Genomic DNA, 19,243 nt, shown 5'->3' on the forward strand with positions numbered 1-19,243 from the left:
AGGAAACTTGCACAAATAGGAGCTTAATGGAGGAGAGAAGAAATACTTGGCTTTCTCTGTCCTGTGGTTTCTCCTTGGCAGGTGCTAGGTTTTTGAAGTGAGCTGGAGCAGTGGTGGGTTCTGACTAGTTTCCACCAATTACGTTTCTTACACTATAAAGATGTCATGTTTTGCAGCAGTGATTTCTTTGTGTTGATATTTTCTCTTGGTTTTTACAAATTTGTGCTGTGAAATAATAAATGCTACGAATACAGATGAAAGTCAATCTATTAACTAAATACCAAATACTTTTTAATCTTTTCCTAATTATAAAGAAATTCATTTGAGATCTGATAATTAAGTTTGTGAATGTTCCACCGTGTACTCACAGTGGCCACACTGTACTGACAACTCAGCAGGGTTTCCTAATCTTGGTGCATCAGTGTTTCCCGGTTGTGTTCTCATTGACATGTGTTGGAGTCTTGCTGGGTGATGTTTATTTTAGTTCTTGTGTGTTTTTTGTTGTGTTGCAAGAATGTCAGAGCTTAAATGAAAGCAATGAACAAACTTTTGGAAATTTCTTGTTCAACTTAACAAGAGAAGAAGTGAAATCAGGAACAAGTTAGTCCAAGATTATGTTCTAAGGCCATAAAGAAAATGGCAGTTTACAAATGGATTGAACATTTTTCTGAGAGGAGAGAAAGCATCACTGATGAAGATTGGTTAGGGCAGCCAGTAATGAGTAGAACTAATGAAAACATTGCAAAAATTCATTAATAGGGCATGAAGAGCATAGCAGACTATGGAAATGTCGATAGGGAAAGAGGATAATCCTAACTGAAAATCCTGGCCACCACCTCCTGGGTAACTGTACCAGTTTACATGACATGGTGTGTGAGTGACTATTTAGGCAGTGAACAAAAACTGTATTGGAACACCCTCCTTATGCATCTGATAAGGCCCTCACTGACATTGTTTTTACCTGAAGATAGAGGAAATATTGAAAAAAAAAAAAAAGGCATTTTACTGACCTTCAGAATGTCAAGGTTAATACAACAACAGCTTTGATGGACATTCAAAGAAAAGAATTCCAAAATTGCTTTGAAGGGTAGACGAGGCACTACATCAGTACATAGCTTCCCCAGGGGAGTACTTTGAATGTTAGCCTAGTGATATTCAGGAATGAGGTAGGTAGCACGGTCTTGGTGACATAAAAAAGTTAAGTTATCTAGTTCTTTTTTTTTTTTGAGACGGAGTCTCATTATGTCATCCTCAGTAGAGTGGCGTGGCATCACAGCTTACAGCAACCTCAAACTCTTGGGCTTAAGTGATACTCTTGCCTCAGCCTCCCAAGTAACTGGGACTACAGGTACCCATTACAACACATGGCTATTTTTTCTTGCAGTTGTCATTGTTGTTTAGCTGGCCTGGTCTGGGTTCTAACCAGCCAGCCTCAATGCATGTGGCTGGTGCCGTAACCCCTGTGCTATAGGTGTCGAGCCATGTTATCTAGCTCTTCATGAGGAGAAAATCTTCCTCCAATGTCAATTGGTTCATAGGAGTAACTATTAACAGTTAATATTTTTTTAAATGATAAATTATATTATTCTCCATTGTTCTTTTATTTACTGTTTCCAAACTATAGTTAATTGACATCAGTTTCAGATCAGTACTGAAGCCTATATCACAAATTCTCAGGTCTGGTCTGTATTGTAGCTTAATCATTCTTACTGTTAAAGTTCTTGTCCCAACAAAACTGTAACATATAAATTAAAAATTTTATTTGAAAGCATGTTCTTATTGTAAACTGATTTCTAGTTTATCATCATTAAATTTTTCTTATTTACTATAATGATAAAATGCTGTCTTAAAGCTACAATGAGAGCTGTGTATTTGGGAAGCTCAAGGTGGGGATGAAGAAGTAACATATCAGACCTGTAAGTAACATATCAGACCATACATGCAGTTAAAATGAATTTTATTGGATTCAATGGACAATTATGTGAAATTTAAAATGCTCAAAAGCATTAATGTTTATCTCATGCTCGGTAATATGGAAATTATTTGGCAAAGTAATTCGAAAGGCAACTGCTATTATTTTCCTACATAAAAATTAAGAACCGTTATAAATATTGCATGATCCCAGTGTAAAATGCCAATAAAAAATATATAAAGTATAGCTGATATGGCCAGGCACAGTGGCTCATGCCTGTAATCCTAGCATTCTGGGAGCCTGAGGCAGGTGGATTAATTGAGCTCAGGAGCTCAAAATCAGCTAGAGCAAGAGTGAGACCTTGTCCCAGGTAAAAATGGAAAAACTACCCAAGGCTGGTGGTGCACCCCTCTAGTCCCAGCTACTCATTATTTTGAGGCAAGAGGATTGCTCTAGCTCAATCCTCCTGTTTGAGCTTCCTGAGAGTTATAATGCCATGACACTGTAGCCATGATGACAGAGTGAGATGCTATCTCCAAAAAATATATGTAAATATCACACAAATGGCAATACTTATATTATATTTAATATCCTACAATAAAATAAGATCAATAGAAATAAATTAAATAGAAGAAAGTTTAAAACTAGGCAAATAATATTAATCAGATAGAGAATTTTTTTTTCTTTTTGTTAGTGACCAATATTAAAAGTATGGAGGGAATACATAGTATCAATAAGTATTTAATATACCTTCTCTGAGATTTTATACAAAGAAAATTGTAACGTAAATGACAATAACAACATGATTTCACCATGGTTTCTTAAGACAGAAAAAATTAAACATTTCTCCTTAGAAAGTGCTATAAAATGTTACTGGATTTTACTGAGACTAGAACAGTGAAAATTTCCATCATTTTCTGAATTAAAGAATGAGGATAGCAAGATGTATTCCCTTTGCTGCTTATAATATACAGAAGCAAATGAATAATGAAACCCTCATATGTTTTTAATTATAAATTCTTTATAATTCTGGGGGCGGCGCCTGTGGCTCAGTGAGTAGGGCGCCGGCCCCATATGCCGAGGGTGGCGGGTTCAAACCCAGCCCCGGCCAAATTGCAACAACAACAACAAAAAAAAAAAAAAAAAAAATAGCCGGGTGCTGTGGCGGGCACCTGTAGTCCCAGCTACTTGGGAGGCTGAGGCAAGAGAATCGCTTAAGCCCAGGAGCTGGAGGTTGCTGTGAGCTGTGTGATGCCATGGCACTCTACTGAGGGCCATAAAGTGAGACTCTGTCTCTACAAAAAAAAAAAAATAAATAAAAAAAATAAAAAAAAAAAAATAAATTCTTTATAATTCTTAATTATAAAGAATGGCATGACTGTCATAAAACAGCCAAAAGACTTGAACTGTGTTACATGAATATAAAATTTGTCAGGCATCGTGGCCATCAAGCAAACTCAGAGTTCAACTTTTTGATTATATTATTCAAATCCTCTTACTAAGAACTCCACTGTCCTATCATTTTTTCAAGTGTGTGTCCAAAATTGTGAAGCTGGTCATCTGGAAAAGTGTGAGAAGAAGAAAGTCATTGACCTTGCACCCAGAGCTGCATCCTCTACTGAAGAAGGTCTGGAAGCCCCCAGCTCAAGTCTCATCTGATCCACTGACAGGCTGTGACCTCTTGTCCAAGGATGGGGTGTGCTCATGTCCTTCCTAGGAGGAGCTGTGTGTTTCTCCACCCAGGGCTGGATCCCCAAGATCAGACAGTGTAGGGATTTGTAAGACAAAATTTGTAAGACAAAATGGATGGCCATGGCATAGGTCTGCACTGCTCTGCTCACAGGCCCCTCCAGCCAGTTGATCTCAGAGAGCTGCTCCCAGGTTAGGAGAAAATGTATCTGCTATGACCATACTTAGGCTATGTCTTGATAAATTGGCTAATAGATAGCATTGAGGGAAGTCACCCATCTTTTTTGACAGTGCAGCGGTGATCTTTGGGTAACTGCAATCTGGGCCATTTGGAACTGAAATCTGGGACACTTGCTCTACCTAGTATGTGCCCTTAGGAGTCCCCTACCACAGGCATCGCAGGCCTTCTCCATGTCACCTCTGTGTATAATGTCAGAGACTTTTGTTTTCTTTTCTACAGTCAAGCTGTGCTCATCTTGGAGACAGTACTCTGTGCAGGAATCATGTGAGCGTGAGAGTCAAACAAAAGAGTTTCCAAGGTTATTCATTCTGGAATCTTCCCATGCACCTTCAGGTGAATCTCACTTGTCTCTCCTCTGCCTACCTGACCCCCTCATTCTCCAGAAGGCTCATTCCTCCAGTGCTATCTGAATGCAGGATGCTAAAATCTTCTCACCACTGAGAAATGCACTTCCTGCCAAAGCCCCATGCCACTTATCTGTTTGTTTTGGGCTCCAAAGAAGCAAAATTCTACCTGCTGCTTTATTTTGGAAGACGCTCATGGAAATGATTTTCTTTTCTCTGGAATTCCCCTATCTGAGCGGAAATCAGATCCTGTGGAGAAAATGAGTGTTTGAGTGAGCACCTCTAAGTGAACACGTTAGAAGCCCTAGGCTGTCCTGGATAATCAGGAGCTGTTGTTGTCAACAAAAGTTGATTCTATTTTTTTCAGAGTCCAGAATCCGAGAGGTCATGGCTGTCAAAAGAGCTCTCAGTTCCCTTGCCAGGAAATACTGTGTTAATCCCTTCCCTGTCACCTCTCACCTGGAAAAATCAAATCTTGTCTGGTCTAACAGTGCCGTTTTTGGCTTTGAGCTTACATTTTTAAAAATTCTCTTTTTCATGTGCATTGTGCTCTGATTCTGGTGCAAAAGCAAGATTAGAAGACTCACCTGTCATGAAGCCTTGAGCCCATAGTCTATCTCTGGGGCATATTTGTGGGTTATTTTCTCAACTAAAACTGTTCAGCTGTATGAAAGTAAACAAGAAGAATACTCATGCAGGGGATCACTACAGCATTCCTCAAAGCCCCTTGATGGCTATAAGCCATTTCCCATTTCAAATTTCAGAATGAAGCACTACCAAAGACACACACCCAGTATCCCCGACTCTCACCCTCCTTTCAGCCTCCATATGAAGAGTCCAATCCCTTACCTTGCCTTTGGATGTCTGTTTTACTGGAATAATAATAGTGTCTTACCAATTCCTTCATATGATTGTGTTTATCTGGGCCTTTTTTTGTAAAGCAGGTCTGTTGAAAAAGGGTCAGGTCAGTGGGGCGTTGCATACAGGGCAGAAGATACCTGGGGTTTCACCTCCCAATTTCAAGTTGAAGCTCAAGTAAAAAGTTGTCTCTCTTACATGTCCAGATTCAGAGTGTGTGTGGCTGTGCTGGATTGGTCTTGTATAAGCAAGTATGGTGGAGACATTTTGCCTTTCTAATACTCATAACCTCAATTAGAAAATACTTCTGGATGTGATTGCACTGGGGACTTAAAAACATAAAGGGGAGATTTTGTGTGAGGTCTTGTTATGGTGTTATAAAGCAGGGCATGAAAGCCACGAGACACAGGGAAAAAAATGCAATGGACTCATTTTCATTTGACTCCTGGCTCAGTTCTTCCATAGAAGTATTTAACACATAGGCCAGATTTCAAGATGCAGAATTAAGCAGTCTACACATATATATACATTGCATGTGAAGAAACTATTTAATGTTAAAAGTTGTCTACGTAGGCCAGGTATGGTGGTTCATGCCTGTAATTGTAGTATTCTGGGAGGCCGAAGTGGGTGGATTGATTGATTTCGTGAGTTAGAGAGCAGCCTGAGCGAAAGCAAGACCCTGTCTCTATTAAAAATATAAAAACTTAGGGAAGAGAATCACTTGAGTCTAAGAGTTGGACTTTGCTGTGAGCTGTGATGACATCACGGCACTCTACCCTCTGTCTCAAAAAAAAAAGTAAGTCTCCATAGATGCTATAATTTTCAAATGCTTGGAAATGATCAATATTAAATTAAATTGGATATGCACATATGTAGTAAAATACAGATAGCGTGAATAAGTAAAAATAAAATAAAATGTCCTTACCCATCAAAACTAACAAAGATGATTATATGAACTGACATTGCTTTGACTTGATTAGAACCAATGCTATCCAGAGTGACTGTTGATTCTAGAGGTAGCAAAAAGTCTAGTTCCCCAGAGGGAACTGTCTATACCTCACTTCTGTCATCCTAGGAGTTCTATTATGTTTTGTAGAATTTATTCAGCATCCACAATGTCAGCAGATAAATTCAGCTGGATCATTATCATCATTTACACACCTCTTGATAATTTTTTCTTGTATTTTTATTTTAAACGAATTGTGGATAAAAGTATTCACCATGAGTTTCCAGTCCCCTAATGACCTACTTACCTGTGTCTTGCCAAACAATGACAACAATAATAATAACAAAAATAAAACCAAATTTAAAATACAAACTGTCCTACCATGAACCTGTGGAAGCTGCCAGGGATTGATGCAGATTCACTGACCTCCCTACTTTCAACTTATAAGAAATGTGGAAGAAAGGTAAGGTGAAGATTAGGATCACTCAAGTGTTTGGAGGACCCTGTCCCACAACATGTGGGTTCATATAATGGGAAGAAACAAAATGTGCAACAAAAGAAGTCCTGGCAGCTTCTGACTCCAGGGCCTTATAGCAAAACTGAAAGAAGGAACAAAGGTAAAGGGTGACAGATCTCAAGGGTTAAAGCCCTGATTGGACATTAAAATTTCAACATCATCTCCCGTTTACTCTGTGTCTACAATCTTCTCCAAGCATAGGTGGAGGAACTATACTGAAGTACACAGAGAGCACAGTAGACATCAGAGTTCCTCACTCAGGGGTTCATGCTACACCTGGAGGATAATTTTTAGCAGGTGTGTCGGGGTATCTTGAAACTGTATATAGCAGAGTAACATTGAAGCCTAAGTGAATGTATATCTTGATTGTACAACAGAAACCGTAAAGAGCTACATACAGTTAGAAGGTGGATATCACATGAGGGTATGAGAAGCCTTGGAAAAGTTTGAAAGATCTTCAATGCCTTCTTCATTACGAAATATAATCCTTGACTATCTCCTTTTTTCTCACCCCACAAGTGAAACAGCGGGTTGAGACAAGTATAGATATTTAACATAGATTGTTCTTTAGTCAGGAATAGCAGAGGAAAAACATCCTAGTCCAGAAGATTCCCAAGAGAGCTCAACTGTGGCAACAGGAAACAGAAGGTCAATAGACTCTGTGGGTGTCTCTTACCCTGATTCTCTACTCATTTGATATTTATGGGCTCCCTGATTTGTTTTATTTCTGAGACCTTCCTGGAGGGGGGGATTATCTTAAAAACACAAGATAACCAAAAAGATTTCTCACATATACAGGCATGTATTTTGTTCTTCTGATTCTTCATTGTTTTCCTTTTCCTCTTCCTCCTCTCTTCCTTCCCTTTTCCCTTCTCCCTTCTTCTCCTCTTCCTCCTTCTCCTCCTTCTTCTTCTTCTTCACTATTATTTACTTTTCCACCAAAAGTATGCCAGTGTGGGTATTTTGGTTCAAGTGTTTTTTTTTTTTTTTTTTTTTTTTGCAGTTTTTGGCAGGAGCTGGGCTTGAATCCGCCACCTCTAGCATATGGAGCCAGTGCCCTACTCCTTTGAGCCACAGGGGCCATCCTGGTTCAAGTGTTCTTATCACACACTGTTTAAAAGGTAGAATTCTATATATAATAACAAGCAACTTTCAAGTCTTCATATATATTTCTTAATTGTTCTCCACAAGTTCATTGTCCATTTATACTCTGTGCAAGCATGTACAAACTAGTGATCATAAAAAAAGAAAGGATTAGGAAACATTCAATTTTCAGCACATGCAACATATCTGTGTTTGTGAGTATATACAGATATTGTAGACCCTGGGTAGATATGCTGTATTGAAAAATGCAAAGCTTTATTTATTATTATATAAATTCAATCTTTTTCTCCTGGTTATTTTGACCTACAAGGTGTTTTGTATAATATAATTACAGCTATTGTACCCATTGTTAGTTACTTTTTACATGGCATGTAGATTTTTTTTTCTTTTTTCTTTTAGCCTATTTAAGTCCTTAAAGCTGTAAGGAGTGTTTTGTAGACCTAATATTGTACAAACTAATTCATTTGAAATCTACTTAGCCATTTCATCTTTTTAGATGGATGAGTTTAACTCATTTATATTTAATGTAATTAAGTTGCTATTACTTTATTTCTTCTGGGTTTTTTTTTTTTGAGACAAAGTCTCATTACGTCACTCTCAGTAGAGTGCTGTGGCATCACAGCTCACAGCAACCTCAAACTCTGTTGGACTTAAGCGATTCTCTTGCCTCAGCCTCCCAAGTAGCTGGGACTATAGGCACCCTCCACAATGCCTGGCTGTTTTTTGGTTGTAGTTATCACTGTAGTTTGGTAGGCCCAAGCTGGATTCGAACCTGCCAGCTGTGGTGTATGTGGCTGGCACCTTAGTGGCTTGAGCTACAGGCGCCAAACCTTTTTTTTCTTTTTGAGACAGAGTCTCACTTTGTCACCCTCAGTAGAGTGCTGTGGCATCACAGTTCACAGCAACCTCAAACTCTTGGGCTTAAGTGATTCTCTTGCCTCAGCCTCCCAAGTAGCTGGGACTACAGGCACCCACCACAATACCCGGCTAGTTTTAGAAATGAGGTTTGTGAAAACATCTTAAAGATATAACAATATAATTCACTCTCATAACAAGCAAACTTCCATTGAATGCAAAACCCATAACTCTTTACATTTTCCATTTTGTTATTAACATGACAAATTATATTATATCGTCCATGTATTAATAGAGGCATTTCAGAAGTTCTAAAGTAACATGCTTGAATTAGATCATTAATATGTACCCCTACATTTATTAAATAATTGGTTATGTATGTTTTAGCTTATTGCATGCAAATAGTAGCATTCCATTCACTATTATTAACCTTTAACTGAAGGAGAATATAATTTATTTCCAATTTTTCATTTTAGATATCAATTTCACACCATCTATTACAATATCCATGTCTTGCTGTATTTAGAAATGCAAGGCTTTTCTTGCTTCTGAAAGGTGATTTACGGCCTTTCTCTTTTGTGTAAGGAGAGCACCAGTATATCAATAACATTAAAACAAATGTTTTTCTAGTATTAAGCCCCAATCCTTAATATTTTCTTTTTTTGTTTTTTTTTTTTTTGGGGGGGGGGGATTGTTTGTTTATTTGTTTGTTTTTTAGCAGGCCCAGGCCAAGTTCAAACCCACTAGCTCCAGTGCATGTGGCTGGTGTCCTAAACCACTGAGTTATAGGTGCCCAGCCTCTTAGTATTTTCTTATCAAAGATTTTCATGTGTTTTTGTAAAATGTTATTGCCCTAACTGTATACGAAAGATTTAAAATTTGTGCTTCTTATGGATGTACAGTTATCCTTGAAAATGACAGTTATGGGCTGGGTGTAGTGGCTCATGACTGTAGTCCTAGCACTTTGAAAGTGGAGTTGTGTGGATTGCACTGGGCTCAGGAATTCCAGAACAGCCTAACCAAGAGTGAGACATTGTCTCTGCTAAGAAAATAGAAAAATTAGCCGGTGTAGCTGGGTGTTAAAGTGCATGCTTATAGTTCTAGCTACTTGGGATGTTCAGGCAAAAGGATCTGCTGAGCTCAGAAGTTTATTGCTGTGAGCTATGATACCACAGCAGTCTATCCTGGGGTAACAGAATGAGACTCAGTCTCAAATAAAAAATAAAGAAAAAAAATGTTATCTAGATTACTTTAGTATTGTACTATCTTTTTTCAGAATCTTGTGGGTTAAATTTTCTTTTAATTTTATATTGTAATTTTAGATACTTTTTAAAAATAGGTCAATTTTGTTTTTAGTTTTTATATATGCAGGGTGTTTCAAAATATGACATACATACATACATAGTGAAAATGGAAAATTGTACCTAAATGTACCAGGCTACACAAAACATTATTACATAATTTACAAAATATTTCTCTGCGTTGATATAAAAATATTAAAAATATAAAATATGAGTTTTCATTCTATGCATATCTTTGGGACATTTTGTGTATTGTAATTTTGTATGACAATATTCAACTCAGTATACTTGAAGACATTGAGAAAAAATATATATTTATTGGTAATTTAGTTTTTTATTTTTTTGCTTACCTATATATTAATTATGTTTGGTTTATGAAGAGTACATTTTCCTTCAGTGCTAGGCAATGGTTATTTTTTGTCCTATAGGTGAATTTTTATGAAAACTGTCTTATTTATTAATATTATGTTTGTGTGAAACATTTGTGTGATGTAGATGTTTAAAAAGCCATGTAACTCTAATGAACTCTATTTTCTTAATTATTATTTTTGTAAAAAACACATGAAAGTGATAATTTTTGGTATTTTAATTATATAGTTTAGTTGTGTTAAGTATATTGACATTGTTATGCAATATATATCTCCAGAACATTTTTATCTTGCAAAACTGAATTTCAATACACATGAAACAACTCTACAATTTCTTTTATAAACACTACTCTATTTTTCTTTTGTTTCTACAAATGTAGATATTTTAGATATTTCATATAATTGGATTCAAATGAATCAGTCTTTTGGAGAGACTGCGTTTGTTCACTTATGTAATGTTAAGATTTATGTTAATTAGAGATATTGGAAAATTTCCTGATTTGTAACAGTTGAGTAATCTGCTATTTAATATCCTAAAATATATTTCTACTTTTGGTGTGTGTGTGAGACAGAGTCTCAAGACATTGCCCTGGGTAGAGGCTGTGGCGTCACAGCTCACAGCAACCTCCAACTCCTGGGCTCAAGCGATTCTCCTGCGTCAGCCTCCCAAGTAGCTGGGACTTACAGGCCACATGCCCCGCTATTTTGTTGTTGTTGTTGTTGCAGTTGTCATTGTTGTTTTAGCTGGCCTGGGTGGGGTTCAAACCTGCCAGCCTTGGTGTATGTGACCGGCGCCCTATCCACTGAGCTATGGGCACTGCCTTTCCATTCATTTTTAAGGTAGATTTGAAATCCTTTCACCTACAGACCTATGTGAATCATGTCAATAGATATATGTGTGCAAATAGCTCTTTATTTGATCATATACACAAGAGTTTTAGATCTGTACTAATTTTGTTTCATTATGTATTTTAAATGTGCGCAAAAGAAAAAATAATTATAGGCACTCTTTAATAAACTTGTATTATTATTAATATCCTTTACCTTTTGTGGCAATTTTGACTTAAAGTATATATTATGAAATAAGAGAGGTTTTGCCTGAAAATATATTGGGCCTTGGCTGGACACGGTGGCTTAATGCTAGCAGTCTGGCAGGCTGAGATGAGAGGATCTCTTGCACTCAGGACTTAGGGACCAGGCTGAGCAAGAACAACACCCCAACTCTATCGAAAATGGAAAAAGAAAATCCTGGGTGTCATTGTAGGCACCATTAGTTTCAGTTTCTCAGCAGGCTGATTCAGGAGAATTGCTTTTGCCCAGGAGTTTCAGGCTGCTATGAGCTAGGCTGATGCCATGGCACTGTAGCCTGGGCAACAGGGTGAGACTGTCTCAACATATAACCATGTAGATATATATGCATATCTACTGTTTTTTTGCAGTTTTTGGCCGGGGCCAGGTTTGAACCCACCACCTCCGGTATATGGGGCCGGTGCCTACTCCTTTGAGCCACAGGCGCCACCCTGCATACATATTATAATATCGCCTTTAGTTTAATATTCGCCACCCTACCTACTTATAATATCACCTTACTTTAATATTCCCTGTGCTCATTTGATTAGTATTTGCATCAGACATCTTTTCCTGTCATGCTATTTTTTATTCCATTTTTTGTCATTACATCATTACATTATATCATTACATATGAGTTTCATTTAGATGGTATGTAATTGGATCTTGATTTTTTTAGCTTTTAAATCCCTATCTTTATTCAATGTCAGACTTTTGAATGAGAAGTTGAGAATATAAATTTTTCCATAATTTTTTAAAAGAGAAGACTTATGTTGCCAATTTAGAAAATTTTTTTTTATTCTTACACATATTTCCCTCCACCCTCAACTTGCATTGAGACTGTCTCAAAAAAAAAAAAAAAGAAAAAAAGGATAAATTTCTTAGGTACTTTAGACATCTCTATTTTTTATGGTTTATTTCAGATTATTTAGTTTCTTTGGGTTATGTTGCCCTGATATTTTGCACATGTTGTAACCTATCTTTGATTTTTGAAGATTAGTACAGCCACCTTTCACCAACTTTATGATATGGCCTTATCCTATACGACTCTGACAAAATTGTATTAAAAACTGGAGGTACTGCATACACATTAGGGAAGTGTTTTGTCAGTGGAATTGTGCTTTCTCTGCACTTTCTCCTAAGAGCTTGTCATCACTTGCTAGACCTGAATCTGTCTATTGTATTGGGTGGAGTCTCTCTGCTGCTATAACAATATTTTATCTTTTGTTTCACTTGTGATCTGTCTTATAAACTACAGCACCATTTCTTTCAGCACCCTCATTCATGGGAGACAACATCCTTTCTTTGGAAAGGTCCTGAAAATAAGAAGAATTAACACTGGTGTCACTATTTTTTTGGAGGGAACAAAGCTGAAATTTATGTTTACTTAGATATGCACCATGCTGTCTTAAAATGGAGTAAAGTATATGGTGGGTAAATATTACAAATTTTTCCTCCTGTTCTATGTGGCTTATTATTATTATTATTATTGTTTTGAGCCAGAATCTCACTATGTCACCCTCAGTAGAGTGCATGTGGCCAGCACCCTAACCAGTGAGCTATGAGCACTGCCCCATTATTATTATTTTTATATTTATTTTTCTTTACATATATATTTATTGAGACAGTCCGTGTCACACTGGGCAGAATGCTGTACTATCATAGCTCACAGCAACCTCAGTCTCCTGGGCTTAGGATATCCTTTTGCCTCAGCATCCTGAGTTTTGTGACTACGGGTGTATGCCACCAGGCCTAAGTAATTATTTTTTTTTGTTTTTCAGGTTTTTTTTTTTAGAGACGGAGTCTCATTTTGTTGCCCTTGGTAGAGTGCCATGGTGCCACAGCTCACAGCAACCTCCAGCTCTTTGGCTTAGGTGATTCTCTTGCCTCAGCCTCCTGAGTAGCTGGGACTACATGCGCCCACCACAATGCCTGGCTATTTTTTGTTTTTGTTGTAGTTGTCATTGTTTTTTAGCAGGCCCAGGCCAGGTTTGAACCTGCCAGCCTCAGTGTATGTGGCTGGTGCCCTAACCACAGAGCTATGGGCACCGAGACTAATTATTCTTCTTTTAATAGAGACAGGGTCTCCCTCTTGCTCAGGCTGGGCCTGAATGTCTGTGCTCAACTGATCCACCTCCTCAGTCTCCCAGAGTGCCAGGATTACAAACATGAGTCACCACGCCTGGCCACCATGTACCTCTTCACCTTGTGCTCACCTGGTGTGCTGCAGATTCTTACCTAGTTTTTAGATTCACAAAAATTCAGTATGTTACATTTATTTTCTTTATTTATTTATTTTTGAGTCTCAAGCTATTGCCCTGTGTAGAGTGCTATGGTGTCATAGCTCACAGCAACCTCCAACTCTTGTACTCAAATGATCCTCTTGCTTCAGTTTTTCTGCTTTTAGTAGAGACAGGGTCTTGCTTTTGCTAAGACTGGTCTTGGACTCAGGAGCTCAGGCAATCCACTGCGTCGGCCTCACAGAGTGCTAAGATTACAAGCATGAGCCACCGCACCTGGCCCAGGCTGAACTTCTTTTTTTTTTTCAGTTTTTGGCCAGGGCTGGGTTTGAACCCGCCACCTCCGGCATATGAGGCTGGTGCCCTACTCGGTTAAGCCACAGGCACCGCCCGAGGCTGAACTTCTTAATTGTATATTATTTGATGACACTTCTTCCTAAATGTTATAATCAATACAGAGTATTTTGTTTGTTGGAATAATTCGTTTTATCTTTTATTAATAATTGACATTGTAGGGTGGTTCCCGTAGCTCAGTGGATAGGGCACCGGCCACATACACTGAGGGAGGTGGGTTTGAACCCGGCCCGGGCCTGCTAATCAGCAATAACAACTGCAGCCAAAATTAGCCGGGCTTTGTGGCAGGTGCCTGTAGTCCCAGCTGCTTGGGAGGCTGAGGTAAGAGAATTGCTTAAGCCCAAGAGTTTGAGGTTGCTGTGAGCTATGATGCCATGGCACTCTACGAAGGGCAACATAGTGAGACTCTCTCAAAAAAAAAATTTTTTTTATACACCCACATATCCGTATATATTAAAAATGTGTAATTTGAGTTGGGTGCAGTGGCTCATGCCTGTAATCCTAGCATTCTGGAAGACTAAGGTGGGTGGATTGCTTGAGCTCAGGAATTCAAAATAAGCTTGGGTAAGAGTGAGATCCAGTTTCTACTAAAAACAAAAATAGAGAAACTAGCTGGGTGTTGTGGTGGGCACCTGTAGTCTTGAGTACTTGAGAGGCTGAGGCAAGAGGATCACTTAAACCAAAGAGTTTGAGGTTTCTGTGACCTATGATGCCATGGCACTCTATTCAGGGCAACATAGTGAGACTCTGTCTGAACAAAACCCCCAAATGTATAACCTGGTAAGTTAGAAATGATTTGATAGATAGACATCTTGGAAAAGAACATCACCACGATCCACAATTCATCATCTCTTAAAGCAACAGTTCTCAACCTGCTGGTCATGACCCCTTATAACTATATTAAAGGATGACGGCATTAAGAAGGTTGAGAACCACTGTTAAAAAGTATTCTTCTTTTTCCCTTTTTTTTTTTTAAGCAGAGCTCACTCTTACCCAGACTAAAGTGCCATGGAATCAGGCTAGCTCACACCAACCTCAAACTTCTGGCCTCAAACAATCCTGCTGCCTCAGCCTCCAAAGTATGTGAAAGTAACGGTGTGCACCACAATCCACAGGTAATTTTTCTATGTTTAGTACAGATCGGCTTCACTCTCCTTCAAGCTTCTGTCTTGAACTGAAGAACTCATGCAATAGGCTTGGCACCTGTAGCTTAGCAGCTAGGGCGGCAGCCACATACACTGGTGCTGGCAGGTTCGAACCCAATCTGGGCCTGCCAAACAACAACAACAACAACAACGACAAAAATACCCCATGCCTGTAGTTCCAGCTACTTGGGAGGCTGAGGCAAGAGAATCGCTTAAGCTCAAGAGTTTGAGGTTGCTGTGAGCTGTGACACAATGTCATTCTACCAAGGGTGACAAGGTGACAAAAAAAAAATTCATTCTGGAGACCTAGAAATGTCACCACGGACACTCCCTGAATTGTTTGCCTTGAAAAGTTTTGTTGCTTTATTTCAGCTTCAATTTTTCATTAACTGTAAAATGTAATTTGTCAGCAGAACATAAAGAATAAAGAAATTTCCCTGAAGAGGCAAGACAGGAGTAGAGTTCAGAAAGGGGAGTTAAATATCTAGTCACATATTAATTCATAAAAAGAAAATCACTTTTGCTTTCTTTTTTTAGTAAGTTTGTAAGGTTCTGAAATCTATTGTTTGGTGGTGATTTCAAATTGAAACTCAGAGCTTACCTTTGCAACGATACCATAAAGAAGAAAGAGACAAAGTATGGATTGCTTTATAGCTGCATAGAAATGAATACATTTCTTTTTCTTTTTTTTTTTTTAAGAGACAGAGTCCCACTTTTTTGCCCTCGGTAGAGAGCTGTGGCATCACAGCTCACAGCAACCTCCAACTCCTGGGCTTAGGTGATTCTCTTGCCTCAGCCTCCCAAGTAGCTGGGAGTACAAGCACCCACCACAATGCCCGGCTATTTTTTGTTGCAGTTTGGCTAGGGCTGGGTTCAAACCCGCCACCCTCGGTATATGGGGCTGTCACCCTACCCACTGAGCCACAGGCGCTGTCCCCAAAATGAATACATTTCCACAAAAAAGTGTGGTAGATCAATTGGTGAATTGTAAATATTCACAAAACATCAGTTCCTCTCTTACACAGAGTGGAAAATCTCTAACAGTTAACACTCTGTTCTGTTTTCTGTCTTCTGGAGAGTGAAGCTTAATGTTAAATGCTATGGAAGGGGACTTGCAAAATTCCAGAAATGTTCTCAGATGATTATTTTTTTCATGGAATTAATAATTAAGTGACATCATTGTTGTCTGACAAAACAGATAATTTTTTTTTTTTTTTTTTTTTGTAGTTTTTGGCCGGGGCTAGGTTTGAACCTGCCACCTCCGGCATATGGGACCGGCGCCCTACTCCTTGAACCACAGGCGCCACCCAGAACAGATAATTTTGCTTTTCATGTTGACATAAGTAATGTAAGTGCATTATAATTTTCTTCTATTATATAAACATCAACACTGAGTTTGCAGTATTTTGCTGGATTTTTTAAACATTTAAGATTTTCTCATCCAAGAGTAAATGAATAACCTTGACGGAAACCAAAAGTCTTAGTCAAAGGACTAAGCCAATGTCAATCTTGGTTCTGGAAACGGTGGTCACTGAAGACTTACAATGTCTCCCTTGCAGGGTCACAGCCTCTTCCCACCAGCCATGGGAGGAGCCCTTTGTACTGAGAGGAGCTGAAGAGCCCTGGACAGCTGGGGACCCAAAGGCAGATGTGGTTGATGGCAGTGACGGGTGATGCGATGCCCTTCCTGAAGGTTTAGGTGGTTTGTTGGGACTGTTTGTAGACATTATTCAATAGAAGAAATTTGAAATCATATCTTACTGTCCAACAAAATTAACTTGTAATTATTGTAAGGAAGTATTGCTTGGGGAAAGCACCAAGTATAAGATCTGCAAGCCTCACACTCAATGGCTTCCTTTCATAAAGAAGAGCAAGCAAGTTTTGCAAAATATGGGAAGTGAGGGCAGAATAGAAGGTGGAAAAATAATCTGCTAGATCAGAAAATGTTTCACCTTAAAGTCTGCCTGTTCATAGTAGGAATATAGATATCGACGTCAGAATAGGCCAAATTTCAGGTGCTGGGTAAAGGAGAGAAACTTAAGAGAAATTTGATGAAAGAATATTTTGTTTGGACTGCTGAAGACAGAACTGTTCAGTTAATTATTTATGAACAAAAAATAGGAATTTGCAGAGTTTGTGCCTGGCCTTGTCATAGGTAAAATGAGGATTATCATCCAACTTATAATGGGAAGGTTTGATTTTTGCAGTGAGTTGCTCTTGAGAACCCAGAGGATGAGGAATTTTTTTTTCTTTTCTTTTCTTTTTTTTTTTTTTTTTTTGAGACAGTCTCATTATGTCACCCTTGGTAGAGTACTGTGGCATCACAGCTCACAGCAATCTCAAACTCTTGGGCTTAAGTGATTCTCTTGCCTCAGCCTCCCAAGTAGTTGGGACTACAAGGGGCCTGCCACAATGCCCAGCCATTTTTTTTTTTTTTTTTGCAGTTTTTGTCTGGGGTGGGGTTTGAACCTGTCACCTCCGGCATATGGGGCCGGTGCCCTACTCCTTTGAACCACAGGCACCGCCCAACACCCAGCTATTTTTCTGTTGCAGTTATCACTGTTGGTTAGCTGGCCTGGGCTAGGTTGGAACCCACAAGCCTTGGTATATGTATGTATGTGGATGGCACAGTAACCACTGTGCTACGGGCCCTGAACCCTTTTTTCTTTTTTTTTAGACAGACTCTTACTCTGTTTCCCTGAGTAGAGTGCTTGACATCATAGCGCACAGCAGCTTCAAACTCTTGGGCACAAATGATCCTCTTGACTTAGATTCCCAATTAAGTGGGAATATAGGTACCCACCACAACGCATGGCTACTTTTAAAAATAGAAATAGGGTCTCTATTTTTAAAAGTAGCCATGCGTTGTGGTGGGTACCTATATTCCCACTTAATTGAGAATCTAGAAATAGGGTCTCGGGCAGTGCCTGTGGCTCAAAGGGGTAGGGTGTCAGCTCCATATGCCGGAGATGGTGGGTTCAAACCCAGCCCCGGCCCAAAAAAAAAAAAAACTGCAAAAAAAAAGAAAGAAATAGGGTCTCCCTCTTGGTCAGGTAGGTCTCAAACTCCAGAGCTCAAGTAATCCACCCCTCTTAGCCTCCAATAGTGCTAGGATTATAGGATTTAGTCACAAGGGCTGGCTAGGATGTGGAATTTCTTTAATCACAGCTACTTACCAGGATGAATTGTACACCCTATCATCTCCCACCACATTCCCTTGCCCTATACATGTCTTTCGTGTAGCTTTTTATGAGTAGTCTACTTTATATAAAATTGGTGAACACTCATATGAATGGCAAAACATAACTATAGTCCAGAAAGTAGAAGAGAAGAGGAGAGGGAGAGGAGGGGAGGGGGGATGTGGAAGAAGGGAGGGTATTTGGGGGACCTCACCTAATGTGCATGATGCAATGGTATATTTCAAAACTATTAAGAGATGAGTATAATTGTGATGGATGTGTTACTTAGTTCAATGTAAGCATTTCACATTGTATATCAAAGCAGTACCATGAACCCCATAAATGCATCCCTATGTACAAAGTTATGATTTAATAAAAAAAAATAATAAATTCAAAAAAAGAATACTCGCCAGTTAGAATTTTCGTGTTCTCTGTAGGAAACATATAATTAAGAATAATTTAATCATCCGCACTTTTGTACAAAAGACAAACACAACAATGGCCCAGGATGAAGGAGGGAAGAGGAAGGGGAGAGGACAAGTGGGGGAGGCCAGGTGGAGGGAGGGTAATTGGTGGGCCCTCACCTACGGTGCATATGCAAGGGTACATGTCAAATCTATTAAGAGTAGAGTATAAATATCTTTTTTTTTTTTTTTGGTGGTTTCCAGAGCAATTTATTCATTAAAATCTGTTCAATATGCCATCAACAATTTTCCCATGTGTATTGTGCTGATAAATAGACACTGAGAGGATTTAACAAGTTCATCATTTAATAAGTCTGAATGCATTTTCACCACATGGTATTGTACACGGTCATCTGTTGAAACAGATTTCTTTTTAACAGATCTTAGTTTAAAAAAGTCATAGATACTGTGAATTCTGTATAAATTGGTGGATAGTAAGTTAGTTCCTTTGTTTTGACTTACAAGCCTCAACTTCACCACAGAATAAAGAAAGTAGGCCAAAGAAAGCATAATCGGTCACTAGTATAGAACAATTTTGTTCTATAATTTGAAGCTTTCTGAACGGATGAGTTCAGGCCTGATGAAAAAAGATTACTTAATGAATAGACTATAATGGAAATTGTACAAAATGTTATTAACTTTAATCATTAATAGCTTA

General features: G+C 38.6%; 1 protein-coding gene across 9 annotated transcripts in view; it reads left to right on the plus strand.

Moving 5' to 3' along the window:
- The window catches only part of LOC128572667 (uncharacterized), a 52,970-nt gene extending 33,914 nt beyond the window's left edge, over positions 1-19,056 (plus strand). For 3 of the 9 annotated variants that reach the window (XR_008376222.1, XR_008376221.1, XR_008376226.1), the window contains 4 exons: positions 3,444-4,175; positions 7,511-7,628; positions 12,477-14,912; positions 16,502-19,056. Coding sequence is in view for 1 of the 9 variants with exons in the window: in XM_053572693.1 (XP_053428668.1) it covers positions 3,444-3,539; positions 4,062-4,175; positions 14,778-14,912; positions 16,502-16,558 (402 nt within the window). In the remaining 8 variants the exon portion in view is untranslated. Of the gene's footprint in view, positions 1-3,443; positions 4,176-7,510; positions 7,629-12,476; positions 14,913-16,169 lie in introns of all 9 variants that reach the window. The other 6 variants (XR_008376227.1, XR_008376228.1, XR_008376223.1 and 3 more) reach the window with 5 other exon arrangements.
- Positions 19,057-19,243: the final 187 nt, after the last annotated feature.

This window comes from Nycticebus coucang, chromosome 20, assembly GCF_027406575.1.
Source record: "Nycticebus coucang isolate mNycCou1 chromosome 20, mNycCou1.pri, whole genome shotgun sequence".
NCBI lineage: Eukaryota > Metazoa > Chordata > Mammalia > Primates > Lorisidae > Nycticebus > Nycticebus coucang.